Source organism: Phallusia mammillata, chromosome 4, assembly GCF_965637545.1.
Source record: "Phallusia mammillata chromosome 4, kaPhaMamm4.hap1.1, whole genome shotgun sequence".
NCBI classification, from domain to species: Eukaryota; Metazoa; Chordata; class Ascidiacea; order Phlebobranchia; family Ascidiidae; genus Phallusia; species Phallusia mammillata.
The window spans coordinates 29,075,079-29,090,017 of record NC_137255.1 but is presented as its reverse complement, the minus strand read 5'-3'; the positions used below and the strand labels follow the sequence as shown (position 1 = coordinate 29,090,017).

The 14,939-nt window shown below is 37.4% G+C and overlaps 1 protein-coding gene across 1 annotated transcript; it reads right to left on the bottom strand.

Moving 5' to 3' along the window:
• Window positions 1-2,328: 2,328 nt before the first annotated feature.
• On the bottom strand, window positions 2,329-12,188 carry LOC145224597 (CUB and zona pellucida-like domain-containing protein 1). The gene is made up of 13 exons (XM_080091136.1): window positions 12,011-12,188; window positions 9,387-9,553; window positions 8,418-8,568; window positions 7,199-7,374; window positions 6,666-6,813; window positions 6,164-6,215; window positions 5,153-5,318; window positions 4,719-4,876; window positions 4,347-4,518; window positions 4,063-4,133; window positions 3,782-3,971; window positions 3,359-3,467; window positions 2,329-2,657 (listed from the first exon to the last, which is right to left on the bottom strand). Exons 1-13 carry the CDS (start codon window positions 12,111-12,113, stop codon window positions 2,512-2,514), a joined length of 1,809 nt encoding a protein of 602 aa, XP_079947262.1. The 5' UTR covers window positions 12,114-12,188; the 3' UTR covers window positions 2,329-2,511.
• Window positions 12,189-14,939: the final 2,751 nt, after the last annotated feature.

Below are 14,939 nucleotides of genomic sequence, written 5' to 3'. Positions count from 1 at the left end.
GTTCAATAACGACTCAAATGCGTAAAGTGTGCGTAGAAAATAATGAAAAATCCGAAAATTTGTGCAAACGATAATGTTGCAGCGACCTCACAACAGAATTCTATCATGTGTTACAAATCATGCCATTGACTCTGTTTCAACACCTTTTTGCTTTGCTCTCTTACTTACGTGGCCCTGAGGGGTCGTCGCTGCACTATAAAGCTTCGACCGCTTCATAATTGATTTGAGAGTTCTTTATGGGAAACTGGTTTTACATTGATAATGTGACACTGCGCCGAAATCACTCTGTTTACCATACAGTTGCTTGGGCATTGTGAATCAATCCTTCGGCCGTTAATGCCTAGTTGTGGCATCGAACGGGTTGATAAGGCATGGCGTTTTAACCTGTTATTCCCAGAAAACTGGAGTACCACATTAGCACTGTGCGAGGTTTTCATAAACTTTATAACTGGTACCAACCCATACTGGTTCAAAAAGCCCAAGTTTTTTTGTGTCTAATTGCGACGAGTATTTATGTTGTCGCATTCCTTTTTATGTATTTATTTTAAACAGATTTTTCACACTGTCCATGTATACAGGCTTTTGTCTATCTATTACGAAACAGTGATAATTATGAATCATTGTTACAATAAAACTTTGTCTATTTTAATACACAAAAACCAACAAGTCAACAGCACATTTAGTTGCTGGTTAACGTGGAGCAGTCGGTTGCATCTTTAACTGCATGGATTTAAACAACAATAAAGTGGAAGCAAAAGTTTAGGCAACATCCCACAACTGTCCCCGCAAAGTAAGTTTGTGTTGTAATGCTGCAAATATATTCCCACAATAATGCGTTTATTAGGAGGTGGCCATTCATAAAATACATCGAATTTACCGCATTGCATAATAAAGTATTAACACCAATAAAATATTTACTCCTGCCGGCTTGAAAAAATGTTATTACTGCTCTTTCCATGATTGACAGAAAATTGTTGTTGTTATATCAGGCATTTTAAAGCAAGCAATCAACGTGTCAGGCTTTGAGCAAAAGTGTTTTTGAATCTCCACCGAGTTAAAAAAGGCGTTGTTCAGCAACCAGTCGTGGCGCGAGAAATAGCGGTTTGCAGTTTGCTATAAATTTGGCTGCACAAGTCTAAAGAAGCGAAAACTTGGGTGAAGGAGTCGGAGAAAAGACAGACGGCAAAGTAAGTTGTATTAACGTTTGTACTTACACGTGCTGTGGTGACACAAACACGGTAATAAAACGCACAAAATCACACAGTTCAGTGATGCAAGACGCCGCTTTATAATCGAGATCTAATTTAACACACCAAACCTTAAAAGTTTGCTATAGTTTCTGATATAGTTTCAGAAATATAGTTTTAACCATTTTTCTTATTTCATTTGCAACTTTATTTAGACCAAAACATTTTGCTGAACATGGTGATTGTTACGTAATGACGTACATAATTTATTGAACAACTTGGATATTCGTTGCTGCGACAAAATTGTTTACATTGTGCATCAGTTCAAATAGTTAATACGCCTGTGACCGCCAAAGTTATTTTTGTTCAATTTTTTATGAAGTTTATCCATTCAGTTATCCCTTAAGTTGCAGACTTACATTTTAAACCTGCAAAACAATGCGGAGTCCGTTAAATTTCGCTCGTTAGCTTTTTCACAGTCTGTTGCCCATCAAAGTAGCCGAGCTGTGCTACGTTTGCAAAGCTGTTTTCAAGCTGTAAATAGCATGTTTCTTTTCACCATGTTTCAAGCTGTAAATAGCATGTTCTTTTCTATAGGAATCTAGACATTACGTCTTATGTGCTCGAATGTTAACAACATTTTCTAGTGTCTTTTGCTTTCTTGAATGCAAAATTTCTAAAAACATATTTCTCATTTTAAATTGCACTAACAATTAGCCGTTACACATTATCATATTTGACCAGGTACATTTTTCAAATTAGCCTCTGTTGATAACATGCGTTGTTAAAGTTTATCTTGGTGAAACGTCATTGTAGGAACACAGTTGCACCAAAAACAGTAACCAAGCCGGAAAACACTGCGCAAACCTGAAACGCTATTGTAGAAAACGCATTTAGTGGACAATGTCTAAACGCGCTACAGCTGTTTCGTATTACAAATCGTTAAGCGTAATAACTTTCAAGAACATAATAAGTTTGGCGCACTGTAAGCAAAACTACAACTGTTGGAAACGTTGAATTGACCAGTCAAGAGAGCTCGTTTAAATTAAACTTCTTTACTTAAAAAGTTTTATTACAACTAAGTTTCTGAATTGCTGTGTAAAATGTAGCTACTGTTCATAGAAAACAACACCTAGCCAGAAACAGTTAGATTTGATTATATTTCACAATCAAACTTTCACTCCCAAAACGTACTTTACAAAATTGTCGAGCAATTATAATATATGTCCGGCAAACAATGTGTGTTTTCCAATATAAAGTTCCCAACCACACACTTGACAATGCAAACACATAACAATCTTGAGTATACGTGAAAATCTCTCTACTAACGCATTCGTTTAGCTGTTGGGTTTAGGGCAATTTTGCCCCACACAAGGTAACCAGCTCCGATAATTACAGCAACCAGAAGAACAAGCATCACCAGTTGGAAGATGTTGTTAGCTTCTTCTTTTGCTTTATCTCTTGGAGTGTCTGCAATTAAAAAATGTGTAACTAAGATATACATAGGGTTGCCATCGACATGGACCCAAACATAAGGACAACTAAATAACTAATTTTTTTTATATGAAACTAAACAAACGTTTTGCAAGAAATCTTTGCCTATATACGAGCCATGATATATTACATGCCATAATTTTTGTCAGAAAGAATCTATTCCAGAAACTCCTTGTTGGTAAAAAATAATTTGTGTATCTCATGACAGCTCAGGTCTAGGTTTACTTTTAATTGTAGCAGGGATTTTACTTGTAATTGTTGAAAATAAGACAAAATAAGGACTCAAGTCAAAACTAAGGACATTTCTTACAAATAAGGACAATAATTTTTTTTTAAGACATAACCCTTCAAAATAGGGACAAATCTTAGAAATAAGGACGGTATGGCAACCCCGAATATAGAGTCATGCATGGCGCGATAGACAATAAACCGTTTGCATCTAAATACAACATTGGTAATGAAAACTAGGGAATTGGATTCAGGGCCACACAATACATTTATCCTTTTCAAACAACCGAAGCGATTATGGAAATGAAGTTACAAGAGCAGGAAATTCACTCAGAGATGTTTACAGCGCATTAAGTGGAGCACCTTTCGCTTCACAAGGGTGTTGCAAAAAGCTTCCCCACACAGAATTACCAACAGAGTTAAAACAATTTAATTTATTGTTTTATTACCTTGCACAAGCAAATACTTGGTAGTTTGTAAGATGTGCACTGGTCCTGCAGAAAGTCGTTGGTTGCGTTTATTGTTATCAACAGATCGTCGTCCTACACCTCCACATGTCTGTAAAAAAAGTTGATATTTTTAAGTTTTCAAGGATAATTTGGTTGTGGACTGGTGGAATTTAGACCAAGCATGTTGTTTTGAGCCCTAAAGTATTTGTTAAAAATTGTAAATATCTGTTTCTACTACATCAAGACGTTGAAACTTTGGTAAACTCAACTAGTGATGCACCAAACCTGCCTCAAAAGGTTCGGGCCAAAACCGAAACATTGGAAAATGGCATCTCCGGCTGCATGTTTCAGCCATCCGAAACCTCGTTGCATCATTTAAGTCTAATATTTTGTTTTTAGCGAAATATGCTGAACTTAACTCACCTGTCCAGGGCATTGTCCAGTTGAATTTTGACAGATGGTCACGTCGCAGTGGATGTAGATATATTGTTCTGCGTCGGTAAAGTTTGTCCACACAAAGCTCTTTAGCTTAACAGTTGCAAAGTTGGATTTGTAATTTCGCATCAATATCTTCGCGTCAGCAGGCTCGCCTCCATTGGGTGGCGCAACGCACCTGACATTTGTGACACAGAGTTACGAATAGGGAACGAAAGATAAGAAATAAAGAATTAAAACGGTAATTCAGTAAAAAATGTATAGCTTACCCGCTTTGTACAACCGGGTAGTTCGGCAAACCACTGGAATTTTCAACCCGTGTCGCCCAACATTCTTCAAGCTGTGCACAAAAATTGTAATTACCATTTAAAAGCAACAAAGCAACCCTATTCTGCGTAAATGGAAAATTGGGTTAAAATTTTATAGAGGTCAATTACGAAGCCCGTTTTATAAACATTAGGTGAGGCACAACTTTGGCATAGTAAAAAATGTTCTGGAAGCTCTAATCAATAATTCTCTTTTCTCTACAAGAATATTTTTGTGTTCAACGCACCTGAACAATATAGTCATCGCTGCTTGGAGAAATTTCATTCAGTTTCACTTCAGCAAAAATGTAGTTAGGTACAGTGACTTCCCCAGGCAAACTCTCGTTAAAATGTTGGTTTGTAAAGAGATTTAAAGCGACCTCAAAGTTTCCTGTGTTCTGAGCTGAAATTTCAGCGGATCTACAAATAATTTACATGTTCAGAAATTGGTACATTCGTCGTCTAGGTATCTTGATATTTTCAAAGGATGTTTGACATGTTTATATTTCGCATAATGTGTGCTTGGGATATTCGTGGCATGTGGCATGGGCTCCCATATCGAATGACATGTGTCATGTTATTATTCGGCATACTGTGTGCTTTGTGCTCCAGCTTCTCACCCGGCTTGTGGTTGGACGTTGGATGATGAAAGAAGTAGTTCCGAGTCGAATATACAAGTAACATTAAGCTTATTTTGAACGTCGCGTTGGATCACGGCAGAGGATGGATCTAGGTATCTCCAGATCAAGAAAGACACCGTCAAGACTCCGTTGTCATTCTGTACAATATACAAATTTAGAAGCTGTTTCCGTTTATGACAATCGAAGTTTGCAACAGCCAAATGCAACTTTAAAAAATACGAATATTAACGTTTCTAAAATCTGCAGACAATTCACTTTTACTGTACTTCAGACTATCAAGAGTAATAAGACAGAAAAACTACTAATGAGACTGAATAGCTGTTAACGTTGCACAGTGTCTTCAATTTACTTACTAGTAAGTGTTCTAAGCTTTCAAATGTGAAGTTTTTATCATCGCAATTTTTGATTGTTACCTTATAGAAGGCTTCACATTGGCCAATGTCAAACACGAATACCGGATCTGACCCCATGACCTTGCAGCTGTCATTGAGATGTGAAAGGGGGGTTTCCCGGTCCAATGCGATGTAAAGCGTGTCACCAAGTTCATAATCAAGTGTCTGTTGTTCTGGAACTGTTACTCTGCGAAGATTTAAATAATTGGATAATTATTGAATCACAAAAAAGAATCAGTCAGTTGCATATCCCTGTTGTCTGAATATAAAATTGAGAGCATTTTTGATGCTGATTTGCACAGATTTATTAATGAGCTACATTTGCAAATTGTTTAAGAGATGTTAAAAGTATATAGGCATTGGACTTGGAGTTTAAGACGTTAACTTTCTCATCTTTTTTTGTCTTTTTTAAAGGTACACTACAGGGGTGCACAATCTACTCTCTACGACGATCGCATCGCAGATTCTTATTTCACCAACGGCCGCCAATTACCGCTTGTTATAATACTATGTTGTAAAGATATCATTAATATATACAATCTAAAATAAAATATAAATGCCCAGATGATTTTTTAACTTATTGCACAGATTGAGCTACACAGTCTGAAGATCAGTCTTAACTGTTTATGATGTCAGATACTATATTGTGGTGCTTGTGGTGGGTGTTTTTGTTTCGCATAGTCAGCACAGAGCAGGAATTCAAAACGCCTGCCGGATATTCTAATGGACTCTTTCGAGAATCGAAAAATCCGCTTAGAGCAGTTTAAAAATCAAAATATTTAGCAAAACAGATTAATATACGTTATGACCACCAATACATATATTTTAATAAACACTTTCACGGCCGCACAAACTCGCCTGGGGAGGCGCATGTGGTCCTCGTCCAGCATAACCACAAATCAAATCAAACTTGGACGAATGGTCTGGCGCGCATGACTCTTGTACATACATACATACATAAAAAACCTGATCGGGATTCGTCCCCGGGAGTGTCCTGGGCTCAAACCCCGTGAAAAAAAATCTTCAACTTACGCAATGGTCACATTTTGTTCTTTGCATTCCACGGATGGCTTTGGCGGCGGTCCTAAATATACAAACATAAAGTTGTAATATATTCCCTATAAGTGATCGTTGAAAACTTCTGTAATGTGGTTCACAGGAATCTTTTCGAGTGCCAGTTTGTGTTATATTGTTGGGGCAGCCTTGTAATAGGGCAGAAGCTAATTTTTACGAGTCTATATTCAGAATCCACTTCTTCATTGGTGGGCCAACAACTTAAGTAACTGTTGCATAGATACCAAAATAGGCAGTGTCGAAAAATACAAGCGTAATTAAATTGGGTATTCAAACTCTATTATCTACTAGGCGTCGCTAATGTTAAAACAATCCAATAATGCTCTTTGAAAACAATTTTTATAAGTCAGAAACTTGATGGGATAGTCAGAGAAGCTTGATACATAAAACCGGATAGTCCCACTTAGAAGCGGCTTGGATCGAACCCTGTTAAAATTAAATTCAAAAATAAGGAAATCACCTTCAAGGTTGACCGTTGCATTAAATCCTGATGCTATTCCACCAATATCGCTGACGAACAAAAGAGTGAGAGTTGTAGCATTAATTCGGAAGTTAAAGGCTCCTCGAAACCCAGTAAAACTTTGTACATTGTCGTTTTCGTCCTTAAACTAGACAATATGTAAATTACATCACCACAACACAAGATCTGGGTGGGGTTTTCGCACAAAAAAATAATCGGAAAAACTGTCTGTAAATGTTATCACAAATGCAAAATGTTTTCCATACGAAATAAGTTATGGAGAAACGCCTAAATACGTTATGCTCACAACGAGTCCGCTGTCGAGCAGCCTTTTTCAATGCAAGTACAACCTATTGTTAAGCTTAGAGCAAGTTTCTTGTTAAAGAAAGTTTCAGAACATGAACATGTTGCACTAACCACAAAGCAATCATTGGCGGCAAGTAAAGTCGTTAAATTCTAACGGGTTTACATAGAATGTGCTTGCGAGGTAAACTGCTTTAACCCCATGACATTGATAGTAATAGTCAACTCACAAACAGAAGGTCAATATTAGTTTGAAGGAAGAAAGAGGAAAATTGAAACACCAATGACGTCCTTTTTTCAAGTTTGAATCTCCACACACAGCCAACGTTGATTGGGTAATGACTTGGAAAGTTAGGTGACATTAAGTTATACATCGTGCCAGTAACATTTTCTCCACACGTTTGAGCTGAAATGCAAAAAGGTATGATTAAGTTGAACTTTCCTTCGTGTAACCATAGTACATTGGAAAAATTTGAAACTTAGGAACGAGTTTGTGTTTTGGGTCGGTTTGGACGCTCGGTTGGCAAAAAAAACTTAAATTCAGAAAATCCACAAATACTCACACGAGAAAAAGTTGCTACATACCGTGAGGTGTCGCAAAGAGAATAAGCGAATTTTACAAATGCATTTTGTTTAACAATCCCAAACCTTAAATCTAGTTCCTAACCTTAACCCAGTCTCGGTCTCCCACTTTTAAAATTATACCTACTGTACGGTCCTTAAGGCGGTGAGTCTGGTATCTGCATCACACAGTCATGTGATTGTGCCCTGTTCAATCAGCTAAATTTCGATAGGTGGTGCAAAGAGTTAAATTACTATTTTGACAGCTAATGACCGGTAGGGTGGAGAAATAACGTTTTAAAAAATACATTAGAAACTTGGTTTTAAAGTTAGTTTTGTTAAAGTTTAAATAGTAAAATCCTATCCCGACGAAATAGCCCTAATCCTTAGCACTTTGGAAGATATGCCGTATTAAAGAGGTATCTGTGCTCTTTGCGCAAAAAGTAGGTCTGTCGTATGGTATAGCCTGAAAAGATTTTTCCAATGTCGCATTTATTGCTACTTAAAATAAAATGTCGCGTTCATTTGCTTTGGTAGGAACTATTTTTCGTTTGTCATGCGAATTTCGAATTATTCGATCTACAAATGCTATTTTAACTTAATTCATTCTATTGCATTTTTGGAACGAACAATTTAAAGAAACAGAACCCCAACACTGCCACATGTGCCGCTATTCCGTTTTTTTAATTATTGGCTTCGTTTGTACTTTTTGGTTAGGTGGAAATGTTTTCCTTATTTCTCCATGCTGCTAAATTAAACTGGTTTCCAATCCCTAAAATAAGGCTTGAAAGGTCTAGTTTGCGACTGAACTCGAACTAACTACAAAGTCCACCAAATGCAAGTGCAATGATTTTGGTTCTGTTAACAAATCAATATAATCTGACTTACCAGCGTGAATAACCAAATGCGGATTAGTTGTGGTGAGATTCGTCAAACAAGTCACATAGGCAGATGGGCCTCGAAGTATTACAGGAAAGAAGTCCTCTCCACCAGTTATAATTCCAGCCAATTCACCTGATTCGTCACTTCCCTCGTATACCTGTGGTAAAAGGTTTAAGGTTTAAGATTGGACGCAGCGAAGCGAAGAGGGTGTTCACACCGGAGACTGGACTTCGTAGGAAAGCGAAATTTGGCGAACGCCCAACTTCTTTAGGAAAAGTCGAATGCATAAAAAATTTGGCAAATGAATACGTGCCGTTGAATGTTTATTTGTCAATGAATAACTTAAATCATATTTGTTTCACTACTGTTTTGAATTAATTGCCATTGTGACGCCATATTCCCTGTACATACGTACATGTTTACTGTAAAATGTAAAGTAATAAGACGTTTGAATTACCAAAATGCATGAGAAAAACGTTTCGTGATTTTTCTTTGCTACTTGCTATATCCCGATTCTTTATGTCATCACACATATATTACCAGAATTAACTACGTTTTTTTAAGTACAATTTCTATCCTATTCTTGTTGAATACCTGTTTATTTTATAGAACTTGATTTTGTAGAAACGTAATTTTTCATTTACAGCATGGAAACACATGACATAACCATAAACATATATTGGGATCGAAACTAACAACAACAAAAGTACTGTTTATTTTTTAATTCAATGCAATTTGTTTTCAAGCAAACGCCTTCAAATTTAAGCAGGATTGTTATCTATTAAAACATACCCTACTAGTTTTACATTTTTTAAACAGCTAACTGCTTGTTTTTACTAGCAAAGAAAAAGTCGTTCATTTTAAACGTTTACAGAGCCTACTGGGCAATTTTCGGCATAGTTTCTGGCAAAAATTTACGATTGAGACCATTGTAGCGAACGGTTCGCAAAAAATTCGTGCTAAGATTTAAGGCACCTCACAGTAGTTGTTTTCTGCCAGGAAACCGTGAGTGAAGCGGGCCACCATTCTGGTGAAACCCTCACTTTGAGTAAAACTTCCACTAAATCTGTCGCAATTTGATTGAATGGTTTCGCCATACTGGACGTTCGTCACATGCGCGGTAGTGCACTGAGAACCTGCAACTATAAAATTTAACAAAAGATGTAACAAACACAATTTGAAATCAATCATAAAAGGATGGAATTGAGCTCTCCTCTTGAAAGTTTTATTTCGTTTAATGTTAAAAAACATTTTTTTAAACACAAATGTTTTGCTGGCAATAGTTTTACCAGTTGTGGGGCTGAAATTTGAGGTAAAATTGCACTAAGCAAACAGTGATGAATAAAACACGACTAAAAAATCGGCCAAGAAGCCAGATCTTGCCAAATATACTTGACTTGTTACAAAATATAGTTTTGAGCACAGAAAAACCTGAAAGAGCCGTTTAGTGAGTCACATTTCTGTCGTTTTTGGTGTCAACGCACTGTGCGATATTACCGCTTTGGGATGAAACGTAACTGCTGTTGTTTCTCATCGCTTAGTCTTAGTTTTTATGTTCTCCATTGCCTTTCTCTTGCCTTGGTTTTGTCCAAGAGAATAAACGTTTTTACACTGATCTATTTCTAAATGTCGCAATGACATGATCTGCATCTCCTGCTGTCAGGCGCGCTGTGTGTTACCCCTTTTATTTTGTTATTGTTTATTTGATCTTTTTTTCTGTTTGTGTGTTTGTAATTTTGTCTTGATGATTTACTATTTTTTGCTTGTTTATCCATTTGTATGTTTGTGATTATTTGGCTGCGTTTTATCACTTCTGTACTATTATTTTCAACGCCGCCGTTTAATGTGAATGACTGCAATTTTTAACTTTAAGCTGCATACAGTGGACACTGTTTCGGCCGATAAGGTCTCATCAGTGCACCTATCTCGTCACCAGGTGCACTAATGTGGCCTTATACGAGGAAAAATTGCGCACTGTCTACAGCTTGACATTTATTGGCTCGATGCTTCTAGATTTTTTACTATTACTACCAAGCTTATGTGTTCTTCTTTCCGGCGCATGAAACTATTCCACAAGGTTTCTTAAGGTGGTTTCATTTCTTGTAGAACACCACCATTTTTCCCTAAACCGGTTGGTTAGTTTTTATGTCCCACTCGACTGTTTCCACCAACGTACCTCCCATTCGTGTTTGCCCACAATGCGCCAACCTACCCTTCTTGTGAGCCCGTCTTATCACGCTTTATAATACGGAGTAGCTCCAATGCGCTTAGATATTATCTACCAATTGTTCCCTTGACTGTTTTTTCGTTTCGTAACGTTCAAACGTTAAGGAGCTGTTCCCGGCTTGGTGACTGTTCAGTGTAATTGTGTCGCTACGTTATATTTGACCAAGCGAAATAAACTCAACTCATTCAAGTTTCACCCGCTTGTTTTCAACTGATTGTACAGTTTGCGGCGTAAACCTTTACCAAGTACTGACCTCAGTTGTTTCGGCTTTTGTTTATTTTCTATCTTGCACAGTAATATATTTCATATATAAGATATTGCTGCCTGGCATAATATCAAGTTTTTAGAGCTCTTCTGGCAAATGTATTGTTGTTTCGACGTCCTATACTGGTCGCCTTCATGAGGGTAAATAACCTTGAATGCGACTATAGTACAGTGCACGATAAACAAAGGAAAAAAAGAATAAAGCGGTAGCACGTCAAAATGCAACGAAAACACCGCGCGATAACGAATGATTGGCCTCTAATCTTTAAACAGGTGCCTGTAGCACGCACATCTGGTTTGATGTTCATTGTGTTGTCCCGTAGGTGAATATATCATGACACAAGAAATATTTTTTTCTGACAGTCAGGCGTTCAACCTGCCAACACTCTCCGCCAGCTATTGAGTTACCCGAAAGACCCCATCGATACCTATGAACAACGAGGTATTGTGTATTCTATTCGCTGCGCTGAGTGTCCGTTGATATATATCGGGGAAACTGGAAGGTCACTCAACACCCGCCGAAAAGAACATAAACGGGATGTTGCCAACAGCGACGCGAAGAAGTCGACCCTATCCAATCAGGCGGTATTACAAGGCAAGGGGTATTGATTTCAATGCGGCGTCTGTTATGGCCTGGGAGCCGGACTATAGGAGAAGACTATTCCTTGAGTCATTGAATATATACCAACGGGAACATCAAAACAGGCGTGATGTTTTTAGCGTGCTACAGGCACCTGTTTAAAGATTAGAGGCCAATCATTCGTTATCGCGCGGTGTTTTCGTTGCGTTGTGACGTGCTTGCGTTTCATTCTTTTTTCGTTTGTTCATCGTGCACTGTGCCAGTCGCATTCGGTGTTTTTTACTCTGATGAAGACGACCTGCGTCGAAACGTCGAAATAACAATACATTTGCCAGAAGAGCTCAATAAACTTAATATATTTCATGTGTTTGGTTTTTACCACGAGATTTTTATGCTTTCTGCAGATAGTGGCGATGCTGTATATATACACATATATACACACATACCTTGCCATCTCAACTCCAAATGATAAGTACACTTAAATCTAGAGAACTTTTTTGATGAAACAAATTTTTTAAAACCACTTACCTTTGTGTAGCAAACTTATCAAGCAAACAAAAAGAGCACACTTAAGAAGTCGAAATGACATTTTTAACCGCCTTTCTTTAAAATGACTAATTGTACTAACCATCAACTGCGAATATATAACGAAAATATAACAAAAAATATACCAATTTTACACCCAAAACTTTTAATTATGTTGTGCAAATGCATATGCTTTGGAATACATCACCAAAATACTAATTTTACAGTACAAAATTAATATCTAACCCCGTACAACCAAACACATTTGCTTTCGGCCGAGCTGATATTATAATGCTACTTCTCTGCTAAAACCATTCGTATTTGTGTTAAGCCGTAAGCACTGCATGCCCCGTAACACAACGCAGGTGATTCAAACCGGATCAACACAGTGACGTAGCATATCCTGTACCGATGCCGCTACATCTAATTGTATTAAACGGTGGTTTAAACGGGACCAATACGATATCCTGTGTTTGTAAAGTTTAATATGTTATTTCCTTGAGGCTTCGATGTAGAGGCAGTTACGAATGTAAGTTAGACGCATTAAGCCATATACATAGCAGTAGCACGAACAGTTTTTTATTTTATTTTTTGCTTGGAATGTTCGTTGCAGCTTGACCCATATTGGTCTGTACTTTAATAAACTCATTTTGAATATGCTAGTAAAATTGATTTTTTTATTTTCTGTTTCACAGACCGCGGAGTATGCAATAAATGCAGTAACTGCAAATGCAGCCAATGAGTATTCATAACGGTTAATCCGGCGGAATTTTAAACGGTTAATCCCGCCACGTTGGTAACCTCATTGGCCACTTTATTGAAAAGCACAAGTCAAATATTATCGGTAAATCATATGAACACAAAACAAGGCGTTCAAAGGTCGCTTGGTCGAATAAAAAACTGCCCGAGTGTTAGCGTAAATTATAGAGGTCTCAATGGTCAATATGATGTTTGTTCTTTGCGCAGGTTGTGTGCGCGGTTTTACAGGTCTCGTTCCAAGAAGCGATGCATGCGAAGCGGAAATCGTACCGCGCTCGGCAGCAATTAGTTGTCAGTCATCAGAGCTTACAAACCACAGATGTATTAGCCAACGCTTGTTACTAATGGTCCATAAAGTGTCGTAGTGTCGAAATACATTCAATACAACTCCTTCACTAAACGAAATATATATCTATATCTTGAACAACCATATTTTTGTAACTTATCAAATTTGTTGTCTTCACACACCGCCAGTAGAAAGTGCACAACTTTGCCATGGCAAGAAAACTACCGTAAACAACCACCAATCTTGCAGTTGCATGTATATTTCATAAATATATAGTGTACTGTAGTGATTTCTAAACGACTTTAAAACCACCATGGTGTGTGTGCAGTCCAGGTTAAAGTCAACTGGTCACTTTAACACTTTGTACATCGTGAAGGGTTGTTTTTTACACCAAAGCCTACGAATAGTTCGCAACATCAGGATTATGACTCAACAACCATGTGACGATTTCCGCGTGATTTCCGGGTTCTGTATCTGCCGTCGCGTAACGCTGGAATGTATTGGAACAGCCACGTATTAGTTTGTATCTACAATAAGGTGTGCTGTTTATTGTAGTGGCGATGCTCCTACTGTATGTTTTCAGTGGTTAACTATAATAAATTTAAATGTTGTAGTGACTTGAAATCAATCTTTATACGTAATTGCAGATAGTGTATGAGTAAAGTAGATTTGTTTGTTTGTTAAGCAATATGCGTAAATGTTGTTGAGGTAGTTCACATTTTTATGTAAAAACAGCAGGTTGTGTACAACGGATAACTATGGCATTTTTCTTCTTCAAGTATCTGGCTATCTTTGTCATCTTGTTTATAGAACCCGGTAAGAAAGATTGTACATTTTCACACCTAATACAACTTGAACACAAACAATGGTCGTGGAACACACTGATTGTAATCAGTTATGCGTCATAATGCTTATTCCAATGCTTAGTTGGGTAGCCGTTGGCCAACACCTTGGACGAACGTTGGCTAACTGTTAGTATTAAAACTATAAACACATAACTGTTAGTATTAAAACTATAAACACAAAATCAACACTTTTTTCCTCTCAATAAAGGAAAACAAAAGAAGTGTGTCAGTATATACGTAGCACCTAATGCCATATAATTTATAATTAATTTGTAACTGACAGTACGCCAGGCTCATTGAAGGCACCATGCCGAAGCAGCCGGTCACCAAGCATTTACCACCATATGACAAGGCATAGGCTAGAAAAATCTAGCCTGCGGTGGGATTCGACCCATGACAGGAGCAGTGGCGGCTCGTGCCTAAAATTTCTGGGGGTGCTGCTCCATATTTTAGCCTTTATTGAACATATATGAGTTGGTAATATATAGAAAAGCCACATTTCTAGATTTCCAGCCATTGTTTTGTGTAGAAGAACAAGTAATACAAATCTTAATTAGCAACTCCATGGTGATTTTCGTTACGCATTAGTGTACAGTATAAACAGCAGACGATATCATTGGGAAATTTTGTGTACTTGCATGGCAAAGGGCCAAACTCAATAACGTGCAGTAATACCGTGTTACACAAAAACACACGTGACACAGACTCGAAACGAAAAAGAACCGTTTTGCCTTTGAAAGACTCATGGAATTGGCAAGAAGGATTTTTCATCTTAGTAATTTTACTTATTTTATTTTACTACAAAACATCATTTAGATTATTTTCAAAATAACCATTAACATCAGATCTACAGAAACATTTTTATTTCAGTAACTAGCTTTTCTTTGTCAACAATAGGATATGCATGGTGGTCACTGCTATCTCCTCTGTAGAATGTTCATTCTTAAGAAACACTTTCTGTGAAGCAATTTAGGAGCTACTGTTCAGAGAAACAGTACATGTCCATGATCCCAATATACATGATTGCACTTGGTTGCAAATA

What these genes read in the sequence shown, in the direction of transcription:
- LOC145224597 (XM_080091136.1), bottom strand. Translation starts at nt 12,113, where the DNA reads ATGGTTAGTACAATTAGTCATTTTAAAGAAAGGCGGTTAAAAATGTCA. An exon ending in TGCAACGGTCAACCTTGAAG is followed by an intron (nt 6,216 to 6,665) that starts GTGATTTCCTTA and finishes TTGTATATTTAG; the next exon opens with GACCGCCGCCAAAGCCATCC. An exon ending in AATGTGAAGCCTTCTATAAG is followed by an intron (nt 4,877 to 5,152) that starts GTAACAATCAAA and finishes TATATTGTACAG; the next exon opens with AATGACAACGGAGTCTTGAC.